Below are 23,560 nucleotides of genomic sequence, written 5' to 3'. Positions count from 1 at the left end.
ATTAAGAAGTAAAATGCGCCTCGCTGTGTTTTGTCTAATCTGACGACCCAGTACGACGGTGACAGCGAGAAGCGCCTCACCAGCCCAAACACGAGACAAGCAGGACAAAAGACTGACGAAAAACGATTGGAGTTACAGGGAAGAAATCTTCATGATTTGCCGCCGGGGCCCATCCTCCTTGCACAAGCCACTGTCGATTGTTGGTGTGAAGCGCCTCGCTCAGTCGGACTCGGAGATGGCCCTGTGAAACACCAACAACCAGTCAGTCAATCCTTAGCCACCACCACAGCCCCAGACCAGGCTCATCTGGGCTCTTTTTGATCAGGTGGTGCTTACTCAAGCTCATCCTATAGCATGTCAGTGCGCGAGCCTTTAGTCAGAGACCCGACGGTGTGATGGATGTACCTCTGTTAGTTCTTCAGGTGCGTCAAACGACCAGACATTCTCACATAACTGCGTGAATTAAGCGGCATCAGCAGGAAGGTATTGGCGGACCGCGGGCGCGAATCACCTACCTTGATGTGGAAGTTCAGGCCGGGATGATCAGGGAATTTCCGCTCCAGGTAGTTCTGCAGCTTTTCTCTCGTGAGATAATGGGCAGATACATCTTGTCGCGGACACATGGCAGGAGGGCTCGGAGTAGGCCGAAAGCTGAAGGTGCGACTGAGCCGTCGCATCCAATGAGTTTCTTATTTTGTTACTATTATAAGAAGAGTTAAAGTATGTAGATTCGGAAGGCTGGATTTGCAGACAGGATGCATCAAGGAGTGGTTGATGGCGACAATCTCCCCTTCTGGACCATGGTGGGAAATATACGGGAGGATCCAAGGCAACCTGAGCATCCAAAGGGCAACGAGGGACAGGAGGCTCTGCTCGCGCTGGCCCATCAGGTGCGTTGTTCACGATCAGAAAGGAGGGGGAGGAAGATATGCCATTGCAGGATGATTGGGTCGCTTGCCCTTGCCTAGCTGGACGGTGTTTACCCCAGCCACAGCCCCCGCCTATCAACACGAGGAGAGCGGCAGGGAGGGGAAATCATCGCTTAACTACGCAAGGCTAGCCTTGGATGCTTTGTTTTTCGAAAAGGAATGGCGTCGACTCGGCGATGAGTCGCAGCAAGCGCGCCCGAGGCATATCTTGCGCAGCCTCCGCAATATGAACCTGTTCGTTTCCCTCGTATCCAACGCTACGATGCCCAACATCAACACAATATGGCATCCCGAAACAGCAATGAGGATCTCGGAATCAATCTCCACGACCTGGATTGGTTCCCGCAACGTCGTGATCGGCAGCCGTCTGCCACGTTAGGTGACACTCTGCGCGTGCCCACAGCAACCTCCGCCAGTCCGCAGCCGACATCGATGCGATCGAGCTCGCTAGGGCTTTCTGACAGCGTCTCTGCGGTTCCCGATGACGAGGATATGGAAGAAATGAGGAACACGACTATCGTGATCCCCAATCATGAGAAGGATCGGACCGTGAAGTAAGGGGCTTGGTAATTGGGGTCTCCGTCATGCATAGCGAAATGAGCTAACCGTGTTTTTTTTTCCGCAGTCGACGACTCCGCGGTATCCACGTTTTTGTAAGGCCGCCTTGCCTTCGCGATACAACACTGAACTGACTTGCCCGATTAGATGATCACGATTAGCGGAGTGCTTGGAGCCGGGCTATACATTCGAAGCGGGACGGTGCTGCGCGTTGGAGGGCCCGGCGCTGTATTGATTGCATTCACTGTCATGGGATTACTGGCGTGGTCGGTCATGCAGTGTATTGGCGAGCTCCTTGCGCTATGGCCGATCTCCGGTGCTTTGGTGGAATTCGTCGCCAAATTCGTCGACGAAGATCTAGGCACGGCTGTTGGAATAGCATACTGGTTGGTTGCGCTGTAACCGTTCGGAAGATCGAGCTGATACGGTGCATAGGTTTACATACTCAATCAACTTTGCGGCATTGATAGTGGCTGCCGCGGGGGTGCTCGATTACTGGGACCCTGGCAAGGCAATTCAAGGCACGATTATGTTCTTTGTGGTGCCCCTGTTTCTTGTTCTTCTGAATAGCTTCGGCGTACAGGTACGTCTACGCTATTATTGGAGCGTACCGAATGCTGATGGGTGATAGATATATGGCCTGACTGAAGTCGTTGGTGGGTCGTTAAAGATACTTGGGGTGATCATCGTGATTGTTTGTATGATCGCGATCAATCTTGGAGGTAGGTTAGGCAGTCCAAGGAACGTGGGCCAAAGCTAACCTTCGATAGCTGGAGAGAATGGGCATATTGGAACCGCAAGTATGTGACATTCCTCCTTTCTGGTGACTATGCTAACGGGTGCTCAATCAAGACTACAAGCACCACCCGATGTTTCCGTTCGATGAGAGGGCTGTCGACAACTGGGCATCCGCTCTATTGTAAGCTTTCGTGAGTTTTGGATTTGCCTAGTGCTGACGCATCCAGTTACGCATTCTCAATTGCCGCATTCGCGTATATTGGCGTCGACATCACTGCCGCCACTGCGCTCGAAGCACGACCTGACCGAAAACGCAAGTCGTCTAGAGATGCGCCGACAGATGAGCTGAAAGGACCCTGGCCGTACATCTCGGTACGATTTGTCGCGACCTGGACGAGCTTTCTCGTCTGGATCATCTACTTCATCGCCGGCTTTCTGATGAGTCTGAATGTCCGATGGGATGACCCAAACCTCCCAGAAGTCTCATGGCTCGGCTCTCCGGTTGTGGATGAGCATGAGGGCGGACAGAAATATAATACCGACTCGGGCTTCGTCATCAGCGCTGCCATGTCGCGAATTCCTGGTCTGGCGGATATGTTTACAGCCGTCATATTCATTACTGCCGTCTTTTCGGCGAATACCAACTTATATGTCGCCTCTCGGACACTCTTCGGTCTTACCCGGCGATTGCAAGGTCCGGAATGGCGGTTCTTCGCCTTCTTCGGTAAGACTAATAATTATCAAGTCCCCGTTAGGGCAATGTTGTTGTCTTGCTTTTTCATGTGGGTGCCATTTCTGTATCTTGCGCCGAATAATTCACCGGATACAACGATTTCCAGTGTAAGTCCATGAGATCTCTCTGTTTTTTTATCCACACTCATAGTGTATAGCTCCTCGAAGTCCTCTCCCAAATGGGCTCAGTCAGCTGCATCATCGTCTGGGCTTGCGAATGCTGGGCGTTCATCCGCTTCTACAACTGGTATACCCACCTCTACCTAGTTGTCCTTATACCAGCTAATATATAATGTCAAGCATGTATCTCCACCGCGACGATCTCAACGCCTCTCCCCAGTTCGCTCGCCTGCGCCGCTTTTCGAATCACGGCGCTGAAGACCTCTACCCCTGGCGCTCCCACGGCCAACCTGTAACCATGTACCTCGCCCTGTTCGGCTGCCTCTTCGTCATAGCGGTCGCTGACGGCGCGGCACTATGGCATAACTGGGTTACACCGAGGTTTCTGTCTGCTTACCTTAGTGTACGTCCTTCACGCTCTTACTCCGCCACACTGAAAACATGGAGGGACTAACGTGCTACCTAATAGATACTTTGTTTTATTCCACTCTGGCTAGGGATAAAGTTCTACAATAACTGGGGCAATGTGGAGTGGAAGCTGGAAGATCTGACACACTTTGTGAACGTCGAGCAGAAATTGAGGGAGCTGGATGAGATCCATGATCTGGCGACCGCGAAGGACTCGGATGTTGCAGACAGGGGATGGGGGAATTTGTGGGGGTTCATGTGAGGTTGGATAGTGTGGTTTTTGCGACGCAATGTGAGTTATTAGGCTATGGCACCGATATATATATAACGCACAATGTTTAGTGAAATAGTAGCCATATCTACATACGCAAACCAGTGGCGTAACTAGTAATAATCGAAGCGGATGGGTTTATATATTGAACATGCCAACACAAAGCCCTTGATACACGAGTCATCGTTAGAAACCACCTTAAATATTCTATGATACACAAAGACAAGGCATCTACGGGGTTGATATTTCATCCCGACTATCCGTCAAAAATGGATATCAGGTCATAGTAAGTTAAAGAGGATCAGCAATGCTCCCCATCCACCCCCAATCTGTCCCGCAATCGATCGAGTACACCACCCCATCAGCAGATCCCAGCGTCCCTTGGTTGATTCTTCGACTTGCTGATCGAAATATCTCGCATAATGGCCAATAAGCATGGATACCGGATTGTTTTCACTGGCCGCCCCGCATCATATTCAATCTTCTCGTCGGAAATCTCATTCCAAGCATCGATTTTCTCACAAATCATGGCAGACTTATCAAGATCGTGTGTATCCGGGCGTATAGATGGCCACCGAGTCTGTAATGAGTACTCAAGCAATCGCATGCCAGGAATGGATCATCATGCTCGGTCAATGTTGCTCGTATCGAGCCAGACACATGAAATAAAATCTCAGGAGATTTAAGGCCTTAGCGTTTGCCTTAACCGAGCGTCTAGGGAGTCCTGGCATTCCTTTTCGGCTAAAAGTATCGCCATATTTGCAACGTAGTCAATCATGAGGTTCGCAGGGCCGGATAGGTGTCGTGGATACTACGTGGCACGTAGCACGTAGTGTAGTAAGAAGGAGGCTTCAGGGTCGCTAGACAATTCCCGATCCGCTCGAGTAGTGCGTGTTCACGGTTGCACCAGGAATTGAAACATTCCTCCAGTTATCGCCGCGGCGTAATGCCAATTGAGGATATCTGCCTCTGTGAGGAATTGTGTGTGACAGTACCCGCATACGCCATCGGAAGGATTGGTATAGCAAGAATCAAACCCTGGAGGTAGGCCAGGTGCACAAGATAGTCTAAGCCGGAGGCTCCAGTCCCCAAGGTCCTGTAGTCGCGCAACATGAAGGAGGGCAATTTCGACGCATGTATGGCACCACAGACAGCAGCAGCAATGGGAGTCCCGGACCGTGGACTGCTGAGTTCTAGACGGGAGCAGAAACAGAAGCAGAGCCGGCATTTTCGGTGTCGTTGCAGTACTAAACCGTGACTTTTGATGCGTCTTGTCATCATATATCTGAAATGTTGCGAGTATCAAAAGAGTTGCAGCAAGTAACTGGAGTTGATAACTGAGAGAGTGGATGAGTAGATGGATGTTAATGATCTTGATAGGGATCTACAAGTTGATTTGGGTCGCAAGTCGACACAGCACTCATGACCAGGTCCTTGTCCCAGTCGTCTTGAAATCGCAAAGGTGAAACGACAAAACCAAGACGCGACATGTTTGAGAAGATTTGGAGTGCACACGAAGCATGAAGAGGGAGAGGAGTAGTACATCTAGCAGCACATGCAGGCGGATGGGGGTTCCAGACCGTAAGCAGTCGACTGAACACCTCTGTCGGATAACTCGAACAGCAGAGCACAAACACCAGCATGGCTCGTCCGGCTTGCAGTGTCCGCCATGACTAACCGCCCGAGTAAGCCCAATTAGCTAGTCAGCGACCCATCAGGAGTGAAATCGCCGGTGTTGATTGTTGCCGAGCAAAGTGTTTACGTGTATAGAGAATTGCATTATCGTATCCGCCCAGGAGTGGTAGAAACCAGCATCCTGATCGATAGCCGTCCAACAGGCAGGATAATTGGTATGTTGCACCGAGTGCTATCACTGTCAAAATCCCTGGGACTTCTCAGGTGAGCAGCCGCGCAGTGGGATATGATTTCGCCCCGATCTCTGTGGCAAGCTTGCTTGGGTGACGGAGTGAGCCATTGTTGGGGGCGTTGTAGCGTGGTTTGGCTAGTAGGTGAGCTACCATTCGTGTGATTCTTGCCTACCGAAAGGACCAATACACGGGAAGAATATAGTCGATTCGGTATGAATAAGAAGCGTGATAGAGAGAAGATAGTTGGTACCTCATCCGTATATAGTGCTGTACCGCTCGGGGGAAGCGACAAGCTCCTTTCGTAGGGTTCGGTTCGCAGCGGGACATCAAATCATCTGGATGCCTTTTGTAACCATTCCCCGGTTGAAAAGTCGAGTCCTTTTGTGGCTGGGTAGTGGCATGATACAGAGACCGTATCTTGTGTATCTCTATACGGATGTGGTGCCGGCGGATCGTGTAGTATTGCATGTCCTTGTTCATAAAAGAAGAGCCTTCGCTTTTCTTTCTCGGTCACAGCGGACGGAAGGCAGAAGGTTTTGAGGGGGATAATTGCCGTTAGCTAAGTTTGCTAAGACCTCTTAGCTCTTACCCCTTAGCCAGCTTGTAAGAGGACTCGAGGACTTACGGCTTCGATCTCGGTCATCCAGGAGAGGCACCTGACTGATCGGGATTTACTGCCTGCGGGGCTGTAGAACTCTGACAGGTCTTTTTTGCAGGCCACACGCCTTGCAAAGCTTTTTGGCAGGCTTATCCTGTGTTTCTGCCTGCGTTGTCTGTGAGAGAGACGCGTCTCTGGCCCGCGAAATGGCAAACAGGCATGTTTTGTACCTCAGGTAAGACTTGGTGAACGGGAACAGCATGATGGTTTTGGATTTCCCTGGGCGGTGCTTCGTGATAGTAGTGTAGTTTCTCACCCTAGAAGGGGACTGTTGTAGGAGGAATTGGTGTGTATCTCATCTTGGTCGAAGGTTGGCATATCCTCGACACTCTCCCACGAACCAGCCATGTATTCGTTGTCGTCACGGGCTGTCAGGGTATTCGACTCAGATGTCTATGTGGAGAGGCTGGGCATTCTTTCGAGATCTTCGGGACCATAATTTCGGTCGTTGTCTCGGTTAGGCCTAAGAACCTCCTCATATACTTCACGGTAGTGTCTAGACGCTGCTGATGGACATCGCCCAGAATAGCGGAGGAAAGCATCTTGTGGGCCTCCTCGATCTGAGCCCGTAGTGTGATATAAGAAGCAGCCGCCGCCGTGGCTGCGCCACCCTGTTGGTGAAGAAGGACTTAAGACGCACGATCAACCAAGGCGAGTAACCCGCAAGGGCCTGCCATGAGAACGTTGATCATCATGCCAACAAATCTGGCTCCGCTCATGGTACGCGGGGGTGCAGCAAGGCTGGTCTGGGGGCTGGCTTGCGCCGCAGATCTGGTTCTGCAAGGATTCCAGCTGAGAAACGTGATCATAGCATCTGTACAGATGCTGAGCCATGTGTGATTCACCCTGCAACGGGTATGAGCTCTTCTGTCCCACCAATCTCCGGATTTCATAGGGCGCAAGATTCTTCAACCCGACGTCGTTGTCCCCGATGTCGAATGTCGAGAGGACAATAGAGTAGTCTTAAAAATAATAAACCTATCCACTGTGCCGCAATCAGGCTGCCGGAAAGGGCAGTAGTTGTATGTTGCTCTCAAGGTATTTAGGTCAAGACGACGGGAGAGGGACCACCATACACGCCCTGGTCAACAAGGCGGTGGCAACAAGGCGGTGGTTCAATCAACTCTCGCATCTCATAGCGGACTACTCGACATGTTGCTGCTGCGACTCCAGGGATGCAAGTGCGATTATCGCCGCGCGCAATGGAAAAAAGATATTTATGTGCATAGACCGTCACCAACTCGGAGATTGGGAATCTTTGTACACGAGAGGCACACGCCCCATCCAGAGTCGCTCGTGGCGCATATGAGACCCAAACAAACTGATAGTAAGACCATTGCAAAATGGTAGAGGATGGTGTACCTGGTAGTGAAGAACCACGCCAGGAGAGCATATGGGCCGCCGCCCAGCAGTCCAGACATCTGGGCCAGCAGATCAGTCGGCGTTCTGATGTATTATCAACCGCGTGCTGCAAGCTACTCTCGAAATCCAGACATAAGACTTGACAGTCTACTTCAGCGCCCCGAAGCTGTGAGTCTGCTTGTACTCGAGACCAAAAACATCAATCTCTCTCCCGCCAGTCGCTGCTGCCTGGCATACAGACGAGAAAGTGATGGGCGATTCGTGAGGGTACCACGATAGCAATTAGTTAGTGGCTAGTTAATGAAGAGGGTCGAAAAACATGGTAGGCTGAGCCATCGGGCTCAGAACCCATTCAAAGTGGTAGCGACGACGTTCGGGCATGCGCCTTGACTTGGTTCCATGCGTAGTAGAACTCGTACTCCTCTGGACATAGCGAGGGCAGGTTTAAGTGATTGTTGTTCATGGGATGGACGAGGACGCGTTGTGAGGCTGTCTTAGGGCCGAAGAAGGTCCAGTCCAGGCTGGTGAGGATGCACCGGCCAACTTGCTGGTTGCAGATCAAGAGTTTTACCAAAGACCGTATCAGACAGAAGCAAAGAAGGCATGATGTCTTTCCGTTGAGTCGAGTTTTGACGGCATGCAGCAGTAGAGCTTTAATTGTGGTGTCAGAGCGACCAAAAGTAGGGCCCTCACATATGCAGCCGCACCGACGTCGAAGCTTGCTAGAGCACATCGGAGGCTATCTGTCAGCCGCATGTCGGCTAGATCTGCAACTGTATCATAGAATGTGATTAGCATATACCATGAATACAAAGACACAGTGAGCGTAGGTTGAGAGACATACAAATAGACAAGAATATAATATTCCAGCCTCGTGGTGGCCGCAAAGCATTGGGTGTGCGCGCGCCATGGCATGATGGTTGTCCACACCCACTTGTCGCCATAAAGGCAAAAATATCGGTGAATAGCATGAAGACGGCAGAGTATGAGGGATCATACAGGATATAACAAGCAACGGTGGCCAGACATGATGATCAAGCGCACTGAAGGAACTGGTACAGAGGTGCATGTCAAGCCGTTTGCTGATCAGAGCCTGCAACTGCTTGATTCTGGCATGGGAAGAACTGAATAACTTTCTCTTGTATATGGTCGTTGATCGTGAGTCAGACCAACCCAACCACCCTGCTCTTGGGCGATTGGAGGTGGCACTGAATGCTCAACAGCCGTAAGGAGCGCACTTGGGGTATGGCCTGTCGTTCCAAATTCGAGCCCAACCGCCTGCCCAGTACCTTGTGACTGGCCGAATCCTCCTACCGGAGTCGCGGAATCATCAGAAAGTATCGGCAAAATGACCACGCCATGAGATTGACAGCAGCGCAACATGCGAAAAAATAAAGACAACCAGAGGCTCCACCTCGGAATATCGTCGGGTGCCATCCGTAAACAGGGTGCCAAGGTGGAATCCCGTATTAGGCGATTTGCTCAGTGTCTCCTCATCGACCAAGGCTTGGGTAGGCTCCAGGCTTGCCGACATTGTTGTACGTCGAACGAAGGGGGACATGGCTGATCAAGGCCAGCCCACCGATAGAAAAGCCATGGGCTACAAGTGTCATTGAAGAAAGCATGATAAGCTGATCGCGTGCTAAAACATTCAACAGTGTCAGGAAGATGGTCCCCAGAAGTGCCGTAAAGAGGGAACTCACCAAGCAGACCTCAGAGGGAGTCGACACCTCTCAAAATCTGGTTGTTACAAGTCCATTGCACAGCATGCTCTTCCGATGCTTAACACTCTGTTTCGATGTCACCGTCCTACTGCAGATCATGATCGCGCGCAACAGCTTCCCGAGCTTCCACGCATAGATGGATTCCTTAAAGCCGTTTTGCAACATCCGTTCAATCTCCTGAAAGATCGGCACCGTCTCTTCCCAAAGCCGACAGGAGGCCTGGAGCTTCAGCTAGTGCTTCATACACAGGCAGAAATAAGCAGACATAAAGATCAGCCAGTTCGAAGTACACCTCCCATATCAGTTATGTGTCCAGGGCGACTCGCTTCTCGCACCACTGTGGGGACCGAATACGTTGGAAGATATGTTACAGAGACCACAATCTCTGGCAGAGTCGGTACGCGACTGAGCACACCCTCATTGTCATCATTTGACAAGAGAACCGCCAGTCCCTGATTGCCGATTTGCATTATCCCGTCTATCAGATCTTTCGACAGGTCCTACAACCTCCAGGATTCCATCGCCGCTCAGTGATCATATCCTTAGATAGGACCGAGAGGGTCATCAACGAGAACAATCCGACCGGTGGTTTGGTTTCGGTAAGACTTTCCACTCAACGATCATGCTACACCATGAACCATACCCGCGCACCAATCGTCCCTTCACTACGCCTGTTCGACCAATACCGACTTGAACGCGCGAACTGCTGACTCTGCAACCTATGAGGTCGACGATCGACCCCGCGCCTCAGCTGACCTTTTTGCAGACGTGTCTGTATATCAATGCGAGAAGGTTGGTTAGCAGGAGGAAAAGTCAGGGAACGAAACCGAGCTACTCACCCGCACAAGCGACAGTCCTTGAGGTGTACCTGTCAGATCCAGCATGTCGTAGCGGACCAATAATGGCAGACCAAATAGCTATGAGGGAGGGCAACATTGCAAAATCCACAGTAACCCCGCGAGCAACAGCTCTAGCCCTCTCCGAGAATTCCATTCTGGTCGCGGCACGCGAACCCCAGGTACTGCTTTCTGATACGAGTTGAACATGTTAGCACGGTTTCAAAGGATGAATGGTGACTCGTTGTAGGAATTAAGGGCTATCGCACCTTCTACGCTGTGTCCAGGCCCTGTTGGGGGTACTGAAGAGCATTTACCCCAGAGAGTGAGAAAATCTGCAGGTACTCCATACTTGACCAGTGGTGGAACCTGGAGGTTTCCATTGCCGTGGCAGCTACCGAACATAGGGTGTCTTAAGTGCCTCGAGGATCGGGGTAGTGTAGAACCCAACCATATCGGGTAACCACAATGGTTATGTCCACGGCTTGCACTTTTCAACTGGCTGTGTGTAAATAGAACGGCGCAGGAGATGCTCTTGGGTTGTAACTTCTGCGATCCACCAACGCGCTACCTACCTCACTGTGTCTCAAGTGTGAGCAGGGCTAGATCCTGTGCCTGGTTGATTGATGTCGCATAGCGGGTGCTCACGTGCGAGTGCGAGTGCGAGAATTGAGCCAAAAGGCGGCTATCATTCATCGCGAGCCTGCCGTGGAGCAAGAAAAAGAAAAACAGAGAGTTAAATTTCAATTCCAGCAGTCAGAAGACTAGTTAGGGCAGGACATACCATGCAAAGCGGCCCAGCCCAGATTGCATCCGTAAATCGTTCAAAGCCACACCATCAACACCGTAGAGCAATATCGGTGGACTCCTCACAGTCCATGATCATTTTGGACACTTTAACCAACCCAAGGGCGGCACAGTACATGTCACTGAGCTGTAGACGGTCCGTGTCAAGGTGTCGCCTTTCGGTTCACGAGAGGAGGCGGTAGCGTAGCTAGCAGGAAGAGTAACATCTTTCGCTGTTGCAAAACGGTCACAGGCGCTTGATGCTTGTGTGGTGGACCAATGCATTATGCCGTACTCACCATGGCAATCTGAGAGACAATATTAGTAGGCAAACATAGCGAGGCTGGGCGAGTTGGTACTATACCTTCTAAAAATAGGGGTCCATAGTGCATGGGTGGCATGTACGCCTTGACCTTGGAGAAGGCTGATCATCAACTGAAACCGTTGTCACATTACTGCAGTACTACGAGCTCCCGACACGGCTCGTGTATTGCGTCATTGACACAGTTCTGTGTGCTATGAGAGAGGAATATATAAATATATATATAGAGCAAGAAACAGAGTGACGGAACGGAAAACAAAGGAGGATATAGAAACGGGAGGTTGGAGAAAAGAAGAGGACTGGTATGCTCCGATCTCGGGGGAAGTGTCAGCCTTTATGGCTGTTGATGATGGCTCCCGCGCGTCGAGAACCTAACCATCGACCGTCGAAGAGCACCGAATTCGCGGCTGATCGAGCATCTGATTGATACGTGGCAAATAGGGTAAGTTGGCCTCAGAGTGGATGCGGCAAACGGGTAGGAGGCTGCTGCAGAAGCTGCTGCGTCGCCAGTCTCATGATGTCAATGCACAAACGAAGTTGTTGCACTTAGTCCAATACTGTTATTCCTGATGCTACCTACTATCCGGGTATCTACTCCGCACAAGTCTTGTATTTACACTTACCCCCATCCATTTGCTTATATCTACATGATGGAAGCACGTGTAGGATAGCAATAGTAACATACAACGCGAAAACAGGGTCTGATGAATCTTTATCAATCCCGCCTCGGCTGTAGCACTAAACCAGATATCAGGTGCAGATAGCCCTGTTTGCGATGACCCCAGTAATGAGCGCATGATGCCTGCAGAGCGAGTTTCTGTCCTACGCTTATCTTGAGGGTCGGCGTTTGGTCTTCTACAGGGGCATTCTCTCTTGGATGTCACTGGCTGGTGGGCCAACGCTTCATCTCCACGTCCGAGCCCAATAGGTCCCCGCAAGCCACATATAGTGCATATTCAACCCCTAAACACGTCACTGAGGTTTCCGTGGTAGTGTCTAGGATCCCTGCAGACAAGTACGGGTCCCCGGTAAGGACACGGCTTGCCGTTTGCATACTTGCGCAACGGCCTGCTGCACCCAGCTAGGTCTTTCGGTACTCGTGCTTGTATGTATGGCTTTTGACAATACTAGAGAGACTCAAGCAGGCGGAAGTCAGCTGAGAAGACCATTGCTACCGTTCCAAATGACAATCTACCCAGATATTTCCGAAGGATTCCTTTCCGTCTTGATACATGACACCAAGAGAAGACCCAACAGGCCAAAGACAGGCGAAAGACAGGCGCTCGATTGATGCCCCAAACGACTACCAACACTGCTGCTGCTGTGTCTTCTGACATCCGTTTGCAAGAAATACGTTGGGAACAATCACTCAGAATCATGGCATATCCAGGGTCAACTCGTACTTTTGCATCTGCGGTCGTAGTCTAACAATAGCAATCTTGCTCATGCACCAGAGACCCTCATACTAGTCTTGATCATTTGCTCGCTCCAGATCCCACATCAGGTTTCATGGTACTCTCTCGTTAATCCTGAATAGCAAAGCTTTCACAATCTCCCCCTAGTATCCCCAATCCTCTCCAAAATAAAATAAAGCCCATGATCCGCGTCGCTGCCCAGCGCATCCATGACCCCCATCACGGTGCTCTCATCCACGCGCCGGAAATAGTCGATGATCGGTCTCTCGTTGTAGATCATCGCTGCGGAGACGACGTTGTTGTATTTTACTTCGCGGATCTATGTAGTCGTCGTACCGGTTAGCTAACTACGGTGAGCATATGTGTTGGGATGGGATGGATGGACGAACCCTCGCTTTCCCCATTATAGGATTGACACTCCTTCTCCCGTCATTGGTGCGCGATATAATAGGATCGACGTCGTTCAAGGAGTGGAAGTCCTTCCCTGTTCATTGGAGATCAAGCAGGGGTTTTGTGCCCGGGTGGTTGGTTAGCACGCATGTGCCATGCCAGGAGCCTAGGAGGTCGCTTGCGGGGATGGGCGGGAGGGAATTGAAGAAGGTTGTTGCGGCAAGGGGGGCGATAGTTTCGCCGGTTCTGATCTTGGTGAGGAGGGATTTGTCTGGTCTGATTTGGAAGTCAGTGGTTGTTTTGAGACTCGAGTACGGAGATGGTGTGGGATTGGAAATGTAGTCATGCGGGGAACAGAGTGAGTGGGTGCCGCCGGGTTTGAGACGTACTGTGCCATTGTGGTGAGTTGAAGATATGAAATATTCCGATGGTACGTTCGAGACTGGCTACATATGGATCTCTAGTATAGAGCTGTCATTGGGGGAGACATCGAAATATATAAAGTTGTCGATGGAGTCAACTCAACCCCGCAGACGGACCGAGGCACAGTCAAGCCCGAGACAGTAATACGGTGAACACGATCAAGTTTATAGCAACATAGTTACCCAAGTCGTCGGGTTATATTCTCCGCTTATTTGATTTACGATTGATGCCCCAGAACAGCACCACGCCCAGAGCTATATCCACCCAACACAACACAGAATCACCGACACTTCGACACCAGACAGCAGTACTATATATATAAGAAAACCTCGCTACAGAAACCGATACAAAAACTCCAAATTCTGCAAATTCAACGCATCCGCCTCATCCTCCCCGGGAATCCACCCATACCAATCATCCTGCGGGTGAGGCAACTCCCCAAACCCATCGACGTCCACCGTCTCACCATCACCACCACCACCACCACCACCACCAAGCACATCACCGCCACCCTGCTCACCCTCATCGCCCTGCGGACTAGTAAGCCTCAGCGACCGCGCAGTCCCATCATCCAACCCCTTGAAGAACAAATGCAGGACCCAATTCTCCAGATCCCATGATTTCTGCAGCTCTTCGAGGGAGAGGAGGCAGAGGCGGGCGCGGTGTTCGGCTAGTGTGCGGGTCGTGCCGAGGGAGCGGCGGTGGTGGATTATGTGGATGCAGAGGGTTGAGAAGGCGTGGGTTATTCTGTAGTCTGTGTTAATACTGCTACACATGGCACGGAGGGAGAGGGAAGGGGACGGGGCTTACAGATGCGTTGGCGCGTGCTGGATGAGATGATGCGAGAGCATGTCTTCCATGATCCGCGTGGATTTTGTCGCTGCGTCGAGGGCGAGATGGCCGTCGTCGTGCGGCGTGGGGGTTAAAAAGACGCGGCGGTAGAGGAGGATGTAGAGGTTTCTGTTATGCGTGAGCTCTGCATCTGGGTGAGTACGGGAAGGAAACGGAGACGTACTGATAAGCCATATGTAATAGGCCGGTCAAGAATAGTGAGGGGGCAGGGACAGTATCGAGACGGAGCTCAGCAGGGAGCTGAGACTCCCACTGACACAGCTGCTGGTTGAGAGCATTGCGGGTGGCGAGGTCTGGTCGTTGGTGGTGGAGGTATTGGGTTGAAACAATCGTGCGAACTACCAACTTAGCAATCGCAAGAGGAGTGGAAGTGAAAGACATACGAAGTCTCGCCAGCTTAGCCATCTCAACAGGATACACGACGTCCTGCCCTGTCTGTCTACCAAAGACATCGTCGTCAACAGCATCATCCTCAACAATATCATCTGGCTCAAGCATCGACACATCACCATCCTCATCACGTATCCGCGGCGGCAGTCCCAGTGCCGCAGCACTCTGTTGGTCGCGTGTCTGGCTAGTCAGTACGACCCTGGTACAACGAAGAAAACATACATAGAGAGCCCACCAGATCCGTTTCCACAGTTTCCGTTCCTTCGGCGGGTGGTTGAATTTCGACCTACCACGTCAGCAACACACAAGCCAGAAACGAGACAAACAAGCGCCTACATCATATGCATGCCCCTCTTCTGCGCCAACGAAATGGCAACACCCAACCAAAACCGTACATCGCGCTCCTCGCCCGGCCCGCCGCGCCAGAAGCTCAACATGAATAACGCCTGCAACCGGATGATCGGACTGGACTCCGCATCCGCTTCATAGATGGCCTTGGCTCTCGAATAGAATAGGAATTTCGCGCGATAGCGCACAGGGAACTCCGTATTCGCAAAGGTCTCATCATCACAAAGACTAACCCCGATGAAGAGCATCGCCTGCAGCAAGAGCGGGGAGATGGAGCCCTGCTTCTTCGCATTGCAAACAGCCGCCCGGTCGACGATCGGGAAGCAAGGGTGGAACCAGCGGAAGTAAGCATGCAGCAGGGCGTCGGTGGTTTGCTGGGGCGGGTAGGAGAGGGATCCGTCGGACTCTAGCTGTGCGGCACGCTGGACTTGGTGCAAACGCACGGCGTCGTCTCGGGTACTTGTCGGAGCGAGACGATCGGGGAGCGGGTAGTGGAGTCGCGGCGGTTGGCTGGGGTTCATGACTGTGGTGAGTGGGCTGGATTCGCCGAGGAAGACGGTGGGCTCGGTGATGCTTGGGCGGGGGGCATGCTGCAGGGTCTTGGGGATTTGGGTTGGGGATGGGCTGGTTAGGTTGGAGGAGAGGGATTGGAGCTGGGTTTGGTCTGATTGGGACCGGAGGGACTTCTTTCGAGGGTATCTACAAGTTTTAGTAAGTTGCATCTGATAGAGGGAATAGGGAATGATACTTTCCCCTGCGGGAGACCCCTAGCTCACAGGTGACCTCCTGCGCCACGCAATTCGAGCACGGTCGGTGCTGCAAGACATCACAGCGGATCCGGCGACGATGGCAGTGGAGACAAGCCTGCTTTGCGCGTCTCATCGGCATCTTCTGAAGTGTGGAATAAAGGCAGAGATGCCGCAGAAAGCAGGATGAGGTTGAGATGGCTTTTACTGGTGGCGGTCGGCTACTCGGCTACTTGCCCGGTTATATGCCCTCCCTTCCCCCCATGCGAGGATCATTTAAATCTGCGCATTCGTCAGAGAACAAGACTCATTGTAACAGCCGTTGTAAATTAAATCACCATGTACCGCATATCCCGACTATCAAAATTCTGCAGCAGACGGCTGTTCTCATCGTCAGCCCGTCGTCCGATCATGGACCTGACGGGCTTCTCCGAGAATCAATTAACCGTCCGTGACGCCATCTCCACCATCTGTTCCAACTTCCCCAACACCTACTGGCAAGAGCTCGATCAACAAGAGCGCGATCCGAAAGAATTTCACGCGGCGCTTGCAAAGGATGGATGGCTGGGAATTGCGCTTCCTGAAGAGCTTGGTGGTGCGGGATTGGGTAAGTCGATTTGATCTTCAGCTCCAACAGGATGCGGCTAATGGAGTAGGCATCTCGGAGGCGACTATGATGATGCAGACAATCACTCAATCCGGAGCTGGCATGGCGGGCGCACAGTCGATCCACGCCAACGTTTACGCGACTCAACCACTGGCAAGGTTCGGGTCGAAAGAGCAGGTCACCGAGACCATCCCAAACATTATCAATGGCAAATGGCGGACGTGCTTTGGCGTGACGGAACCGAATACCGGGCTGGATACTCTCAAGCTGCAGACGCGGGCGACCTTGAACAGCGCGGGCTCGCATTATTCTGTCACCGGGCAGAAGATCTGGATTACATGCGCGCAGGTCGCGTCCAAGATGATCCTGCTGGCGCGAACAACCCCTCGCGAGGAAGTGACGAAGCCGACACAAGGATTGTCAATGTTCTGCATTGATATCGACAAGTCGAGTCCGAATATGGACCTGAAGAAGATCAAGAAGATGGGTGGACGGGCGGTTGACGCCAACGAAGTCTTCTTCGATAAGTACGAGGTACCTGCTGACACACTCATAGGAAAGGAAAACGACGGTTTCCGCATGATTCTGCATGGAATGAATGCAGAAAGGTGTTTGCTAGCTGGAGAAGCCCTGGGACTTGGATATGTTGCTCTCGAGCGAGCAGCCGAGTACGCCAACGAACGCGTCGTCTTCGGTCGCAAGATCGGACAGAATCAGGCAATTTCGCATCCTCTCGCCGACGTGTACATGAAGCTTGAAGCAGCCAAGTTGGCGACATATCACGCTGCTAGACTGTACGATGCCTCGAGAACCGACGAGTCTATTCCCGTCCACTCGGTCGGCGTCGCGGCAAACAGTGCAAAGTACCTGGCTGCTGAGGCAGCCTTCACAGCCTGCGAGCGAGCGGTTCTCACACACGGTGGAATGGGATACGCAATGGAGTATGATGTTGAGCGGTGGTTGAGAGAGTGTCTCGTGCCCCGGATTGCCCCCGTGAGTCGCGAGATGATCCTCAACTACGTTAGTGAAAAGGTCCTGGGGTTGCCAAGGAGTTATTAAAGTGCCAATCTATATCATAGCCAGCGAATCGGACAACTAGTATATTTTGGGCAATGCAACCTCGTAAAACTGAGGCTGAGGCGCACAGCCTTGTCTTGCTAGTAGCTCTTGGCCACAGCAAGACTTGAGCTTCGCTCGCTTTTCAACGACAAGATTTCCCCTCGATTCTTCAGAGATTCTCATGCCAGTGGAGCAAGATGACAGAAGACAAGGCGCGCCACCGAAAAGCCCATAAGAAGTCGCGTGGCGGCTGTCAGACATGCAAGTACGCAGCCCAGCGCATCTTGTTTCCAGCCACCCCCTGAATGCTGACATGAAGGTGAAGAAAAGCCGCGTCAAATGCGACGAAACGCGCCCGGTCTGCCTCCGCTGCAGCCGCAAAGGCTGGGCTTGTGCCTGGAGCTTGAAAGTAGTGTCCATCCCCGGCGCCATCCCCGCTAGAATCTTTCATACCCAGCGAGAGACGCAATGTTTCGAGTTCTTCCGGCTGCACACTGTCGGCGAGCTAAGCGGCTGGTCGGGTGCTGATTTTTGGCACCGGCTGGTGCTGCAGATGGCCCATTCCGAGCCTGCTACTCGCCGTGCTATCATCGCTCTGGGCGCTTTACACTCCGATGGCCCATCTTCGCGACATGTTCTCCGGTACTATGGTGAAGCGTTAACAGCCTTGCGACATTTACTTTGCCAGCCTGACTCGTGGGCTTGCGTAGATGTTTGTCTCACAACGTGCTTGCTACTGTCCATCTTCGATATCGCCAGGAAGGAATACACAGCGGCGCAAATCCATTATACCAAGGGCGTGGACATCCTTCATCTACATAACCCTGCTGCTGTCTCTCCACCACCTCAAGCAAGCCCTTTTTCACCACCCAACACGCCCCGTGAGATACCATGCTACGAACGCAGTCTTCTGTCTCATTTCTCCCACCTCGAGACAAACCTCCTCTGCTTCTTGAACAGTCGCCCAGGCTACCAATACAGGCCTGTCGTCGTCGACTACAACACCTCACTACTCGCAATCCCCCACCAGTTCTGTTCCCTCGACGAAGCAATGGAGAGTTTCATCCGACTGCTACACACGGTCCAAAACCGGACAATCCGCGCCAGAAAGCGACTGGAATTAGAATCCCCTCCCTTTCTAAAGGAGATATACCTCCACCCAGAATCACACACAGACAATACTCGTCACAGCGAGTTCTTAAGCGATATCCTCCCCCAATCCCTCGCAAGTCTCATGTCCTGGAACGACGCTTTCGAGCGCTGCTTATATTCTACACCCGACAGCTGGACCATTCCGCATCGGCGAATAATCGTCCTGCTTCGCGGACTCTGGACACTGCTGTACATCCGCTGCTCTCGCGACCCGGCGCTGGGAGAGATGAGCTACGATGGTTTCCTGCCGCAGTTCCAGTATGCTGTAGCGCAGTTTAGCAACGCGGTGGATTTCGCCTGGATCGAGAAGACACAGTCACCCCGTCCGAGCCTGCGCAGGCCTCTGTTCTCTTTAGGGATTGGTGTTTTGAGCGGGATGTATGATCTTCTCTGCCATTGTCGAGATTCAGATGTTCGGAGGAAGGGATTAGAGATTCTGGATCGCATGCCGCATCAAGAGGGATTGTGGAATGGGAGGATTTCACGGAAGGTGATTGGGGGTATTATCGGTGTTGAAGAGCGAGATCGAGTCTCTGGAGTTGTGGGTGCAGAGGGGATAGAGCCGCGAAAGAGGGTTGTGAAGGTTGATATCCTCTTCCATACGGATAAGCTGGAGGTCACTCTTGACCGAGATGGTTGGAGGGAGGTCTTCTGGGTTGACCTCGATCTTCATCTGGATACTGATTCTGATCCTACTCCATCGTGACAGAAAACACCATCGCCATACAGTTAGATAAACACGAAGACCCCAACCTCCAAGCTCCGCCTCCCTCTCTTCTCCAGCTCGGGATCTACCCCCGGGATCTTGAAAGCACTATGCGCGACTATCGACTTCCACCAGTCTTTTTCTTCGTCGTTGTCGCTCTGCTCTTCACAACCACACCCACCAAGTGTAAACCCCCCCTGTACAAACCCAATAACATCCCCCACCCTCATCCCAGAACAATAAACCCACCTCTGCCCCCCTCTAACGCGCATCCTCGCCCCCTCAACCCACCCGTCCCCAAACACAAACCGCGTCGTAATAAAATCCTCTTCCTTAGTTGACAACACGTCACATAATGCCAGTGGATCCTGATATACCCGCCCCAACGGCCTCCAGGTATTCAACGCTACTATCCTTGTCCGCTCGTTCGAGTTTGACAGTGCGTCGTATTCAGATGGCGAAATAACAGAGCGGAGATGGTTCCTCGCGCCGGCGGGGGTGAAGTCCGCGTGGACCAGATGGATGGGTGGGGCGAAAGCCGAGGCTGATGTGCTGGGATTGTTACTCTCGCGGATGCGATGGGCGTAGACGAGAATGCGCCTTGGGTCTTTAAATAACTTCCGCACGAGTCCCTCGGTTCGCGGGAGGAGAGTTGATAGGGCTGTTTTGGTGTCCCAGGGGGTATTTCCATCGTACTCTGGTGCTGGTGCTGGTGCTAGGATTTGGTCGGAGATGTACTGGAAGCCGTTTCTGGAGATGATGTATTGCGAGAGTGTAGCGCGGATGTCGTGGATCGTTACAGCGTGTTGCTTTTGCAGGGCTATGAGGTTGTCTAGCGCGATGGCGGTTCCTGGAGTTGGGTCGCGGAGGTCGATTGTTATTTCGGTATTCGGTGGGGAGTGCCAGTATGTTAGTGTTGTTTTGATGTCTTCTCCAACTTGGTCTGTGTGCTGCTGTTCGGTAGGCAGTGGAGGCATGGGTTTATATTCGTCGCCGGTATGAACATATTAGAAGGGCAATGTCAGAAGAATAAATACCACCTTCGCATTACCTCCCAACTGTTGCCTGCAAGGTAATACTTCATCAGCCTAGGCTGCGGTGTAGGTGGAAGCATCTCGAAAGGGGGAATACGAGATCACGAGGGCCCCGGAGAGGGAAGGATTGCGTTCTGCGTCCCGGCAAAGATCATGAGAATCTTCTGTCTATGATGTAATCGATGTGGCATTAGATTAGAGGAGCATACTATTACTGGAGACTGGGTGATGGTTCGAGTGAGCAAGATATACGCTCGCCCACGAGCTGGAGCCCTCCACCTAGGTAGGTAGCTGGTGGCGCCCCCCTTCTTCTGGATCGAGAGGAGATCTTACGTAGAGACCTTTACCGGCATTTCATAGTAGCTCTCTCCATGATATATCCTGTTGTGGTGCGTTTAACGGCCTTAACTGTGCGCAGTCTAATTCTTAACAGTTGTGAATCGAGCAAACGACTGCATCATGATTGTTAAGGATTAGTTGACCCCCACCCAAGCCTTTAACGAGCCCATGCGAACAGGATATATATGATGGAATGGCTAGGGGCTTGGTGTTCTCGCTCGGTTGTTGACCCTGTTGATCATTCTATAAACCGATCCTTTGCACGCACAACCATCCAACTGAACTATTTCAGTTTACCTGAAACAGAACCCCACAAATGCTATCGATTGCACAGTCAGCACCTGAGAAGACATTGAGCATGTGGCCGATACTCTCCCATTGACTGGACTAGAGGCAAAGGTGGGAACTACAGGCCCACGGCGATCGGAGCCCGGGTTGCTGGGCAAGGCCAGGAACAGCACAGCAGCGAGAATCAAATCAGCGTTCAATATGCAACCCCCCACCTGCCAAAGGTCTACGATACAAGAGGCAAGCTCGAATGGCCCCACCAGGGCAAATAAGCACTCGGACTTCCACGTTGCCAAGTCTGGTTAACCCGCACCCGCCCTAAATATATCCTCCTAGCATGCAGCCACTAAACTGAATAGCAGATGTCTCCGAAACATTCGTACAAGAGTAGCTAGCAGGATACAAGAATCTTGCCAATCCCTCAACTCAACGCCTATTACTGTAGCACGTGCGGAGAAGTTGAGATGGTATGGTTGATTGTTCACTGGCAGGGCGGTGCGCTGCAGGGGTCTGAATCAATGGCCGTGGTGTTGGGAGATACAAGCAAAGAGCGTCGTGGGGGCCATAAGAGCGTAGGAAACAACATAAATACCGACCAGCGACCGTACCTAAGAGCACCAGAAACAGCAAGAGCATCGCGACGAAATACAAGACTCCGCGTGTGAGGAGAACAACATGCGGCTGCATCATTTGGCGAGTTTGGCCCTGGCTCTCGGAGCTAGTGCGAACCCTGTACCCCAGGACGACAAAGACGTTTGCTCCCTGAACCCCTTTGACAAGGGTACATGGTGGGATAGTGGTGCAAGAACGTACCTGGACGAGTGGTTCAAGAACCACGATGGTGATGAGCGTGAGTATCGCCGACTATAAATGCCGACATCTGCTGACAACAAGATAGATGACTGGCTTTACAAGATGGACGTGGAGACCACCAATGGCGCCGGCAACTCTGTTCTCGACTGCAAGCCTCTCGGTGCTCAGGGGACCTGCGGTAGCCCCGAGACCCAGTGCCAGTTCTTTACGCCCAACTCCTGTGAGTACGGTAGTTTTGAGTACTGCAAGGCGGCTCTAACTGAACCTTCCAGACTTCTACATCCGGCAGATGGCCGCCAACTTCAACCAGTACTTGACCTGGACGCACGAGGTGTTACAGGATTTCGCCATCTCCGAGACCCTCGGACTAGATGAGATGGTCTCAGACCTGAACGTGTACGTCTCCAACGAGACCTGGCTCGACAACCTCCTTCGCACATTTGCTGCTGGTGAGTCCTGCTCTACTCAAAACATACCGCTAGGTCCTTCTAACGGAAACAGTCTTCAGTATTTCCGACAAGTTCATCAAGCAGGGCAAAGGATATGGTCTCCTCGCCGACGGAATGGGTGTTATCGGTGGGATTATCAACATCGCGTCGGCCAACAACAGCCCCGGTTATCCGACGGCCCAAGAACTTAAAGAGAAGGTCGAGAACGTCCTTAAAGCGTTCTTCGACGGTACCAAGGAGAACCTCCAGAATATCCAGAACCGTATGTTCGGCGGTGATCAGGTGGATGCCGAAACTGATATTCTGGACGCTTTCACTGCGCAGCTGGGCGACATGGGCTTCCCTCTTGAGGGAGAGTCGAAGATCAGCCAGGTGTATGTTCCCTTGGTTTTCGATCCATCGGGATTGCGTTGAGTATGAAGAAGGCCATCTAACTTAGATGTCATTCATATAGGTTCTCCTCCGGCGCGTTCCTCGAGTCTATGTCGCGCTCTGACATTTCTGATGGTATCGATGCTGGATTTGCGCACATGGTAAGAACTGCACCTCGATTTTATTCACTGATGTTCTGCTGGAGTATGTAATAGTCGAATGCTAACGTACACAAAGAAACACGCTCTCATCGGAGCCCTCTTTAAAGCCTCGAACATCTTCGTTTGGGGCGTGGTACGTTACTCACCCAAATCAGCCCTTATCCCGTCTGCAGCAATCCTAACTCAACAAATAGAGGATGTGGGAGCCAGAGAAGTTCTGTCAGAACTACGGCGACCGCCAAATCGGCGACTGGTGCTACAATCTCTACTATCTGGACGGCATGGAGCAGAAACAGGTGGATCCAGATGTGCTCAACAAACTCGAGTTCAAGTATAACCTTGACCCGAGGGCGCTATACACTAATGTCGAGAAATGCAACAACGCACACAACGCCGAGGGGTATGAGGGGCCTCATAAGCTGGGTATGGAGAGTGATGAGAACGGCTACACGGCTTGCTTCTTCCAGATCGACCTCATCAAGGCTTGGGAGGTGGATTGTTTTGAAGGGAACGAAGATGGATATCCTGACTATTACGCCGAGTGGTATAGGACCGGGAGGAGGGATGATGATCTCATTTGCCGGAAGGGGGCGTCGTAAGTATAGGCCAGATCACTGGTATGACGGCATCTTTCGAGAGAGTTGGACTTCAGAGACGGGGGAGCTATGCAGAAGATGCTCGATGGGGTCGGGGTTAGTTGTTGC

At 52.0% G+C, this 23,560-nt stretch overlaps 8 protein-coding genes across 8 annotated transcripts; 4 read left to right on the top strand and 4 right to left on the bottom strand.

Moving 5' to 3' along the window:
- Window positions 1-332: 332 nt before the first annotated feature.
- BJY04DRAFT_222982 (uncharacterized protein) lies at window positions 333-623 on the bottom strand (the record flags this gene model as incomplete). The annotated part of the gene is made up of 3 exons (XM_073717562.1): window positions 333-347; window positions 406-453; window positions 516-623. 3 exons carry the CDS (start codon window positions 621-623, stop codon window positions 333-335), a joined length of 171 nt encoding a protein of 56 aa, XP_073566316.1.
- Window positions 516-3,912, top strand: BJY04DRAFT_199786 (amino acid permease-domain-containing protein). Its single transcript, XM_073712827.1, has 11 exons — window positions 516-1,483; window positions 1,555-1,582; window positions 1,635-1,873; window positions 1,923-2,070; window positions 2,119-2,209; window positions 2,258-2,287; window positions 2,340-2,406; window positions 2,453-3,065; window positions 3,116-3,204; window positions 3,258-3,480; window positions 3,547-3,912. The coding sequence occupies exons 1-11, from the start codon at window positions 1,212-1,214 to the stop codon at window positions 3,745-3,747; spliced, it is 2,001 nt and encodes a 666-aa protein (XP_073566315.1). The 5' UTR covers window positions 516-1,211; the 3' UTR covers window positions 3,748-3,912.
- An 8,945-nt stretch (window positions 3,913-12,857) lies between these two features.
- Window positions 12,858-13,131, bottom strand: BJY04DRAFT_222980 (uncharacterized protein; the record flags this gene model as incomplete). The annotated part of the gene is made up of 2 exons (XM_073717561.1): window positions 12,858-13,046; window positions 13,117-13,131. The coding sequence occupies 2 exons, from the start codon at window positions 13,129-13,131 to the stop codon at window positions 12,858-12,860; spliced, it is 204 nt and encodes a 67-aa protein (XP_073566314.1).
- Window positions 13,132-13,872: 741 nt separating this feature from the next.
- On the bottom strand, window positions 13,873-16,018 carry BJY04DRAFT_222979 (Zn(II)2Cys6 transcription factor; the record flags this gene model as incomplete). Its single annotated transcript, XM_073717560.1, has 7 exons — window positions 13,873-14,287; window positions 14,351-14,500; window positions 14,556-14,730; window positions 14,776-14,962; window positions 15,005-15,068; window positions 15,119-15,829; window positions 15,879-16,018. 7 exons carry the CDS (start codon window positions 16,016-16,018, stop codon window positions 13,873-13,875), a joined length of 1,842 nt encoding a protein of 613 aa, XP_073566313.1.
- Window positions 16,019-16,215: 197 nt separating this feature from the next.
- On the top strand, window positions 16,216-17,542 carry BJY04DRAFT_210538 (acyl-CoA dehydrogenase family protein; the record flags this gene model as incomplete). The annotated part of the gene is made up of 2 exons (XM_073714263.1): window positions 16,216-16,483; window positions 16,533-17,542. The coding sequence occupies 2 exons, from the start codon at window positions 16,216-16,218 to the stop codon at window positions 17,540-17,542; spliced, it is 1,278 nt and encodes a 425-aa protein (XP_073566312.1).
- Window positions 17,543-17,855: 313 nt separating this feature from the next.
- Window positions 17,856-19,400, top strand: BJY04DRAFT_210537 (Zn(II)2Cys6 transcription factor; the record flags this gene model as incomplete). The annotated part of the gene is made up of 1 exon (XM_073714262.1): window positions 17,856-19,400. The coding sequence occupies one exon, from the start codon at window positions 17,856-17,858 to the stop codon at window positions 19,398-19,400; it is 1,545 nt and encodes a 514-aa protein (XP_073566311.1).
- A 23-nt stretch (window positions 19,401-19,423) lies between these two features.
- Window positions 19,424-20,377, bottom strand: BJY04DRAFT_222976 (uncharacterized protein; the record flags this gene model as incomplete). The annotated part of the gene is made up of 1 exon (XM_073717559.1): window positions 19,424-20,377. One exon carries the CDS (start codon window positions 20,375-20,377, stop codon window positions 19,424-19,426), a length of 954 nt encoding a protein of 317 aa, XP_073566310.1.
- A 1,359-nt stretch (window positions 20,378-21,736) lies between these two features.
- BJY04DRAFT_222975 (uncharacterized protein) lies at window positions 21,737-23,455 on the top strand (the record flags this gene model as incomplete). The annotated part of the gene is made up of 7 exons (XM_073717558.1): window positions 21,737-21,911; window positions 21,960-22,094; window positions 22,147-22,323; window positions 22,376-22,697; window positions 22,778-22,856; window positions 22,933-22,989; window positions 23,051-23,455. The coding sequence occupies 7 exons, from the start codon at window positions 21,737-21,739 to the stop codon at window positions 23,453-23,455; spliced, it is 1,350 nt and encodes a 449-aa protein (XP_073566309.1).
- Window positions 23,456-23,560: the final 105 nt, after the last annotated feature.

Source organism: Aspergillus karnatakaensis (genome assembly GCF_047715665.1).
Source record: "Aspergillus karnatakaensis strain CBS 102800 unplaced genomic scaffold BJY04scaffold_66, whole genome shotgun sequence".
In the NCBI taxonomy this organism is placed as follows: Eukaryota; Fungi; Ascomycota; class Eurotiomycetes; order Eurotiales; family Aspergillaceae; genus Aspergillus; species Aspergillus karnatakaensis.
Note: the sequence above shows the minus strand (reverse complement) of the source record. Positions and strands in the feature narration are given on the sequence as shown.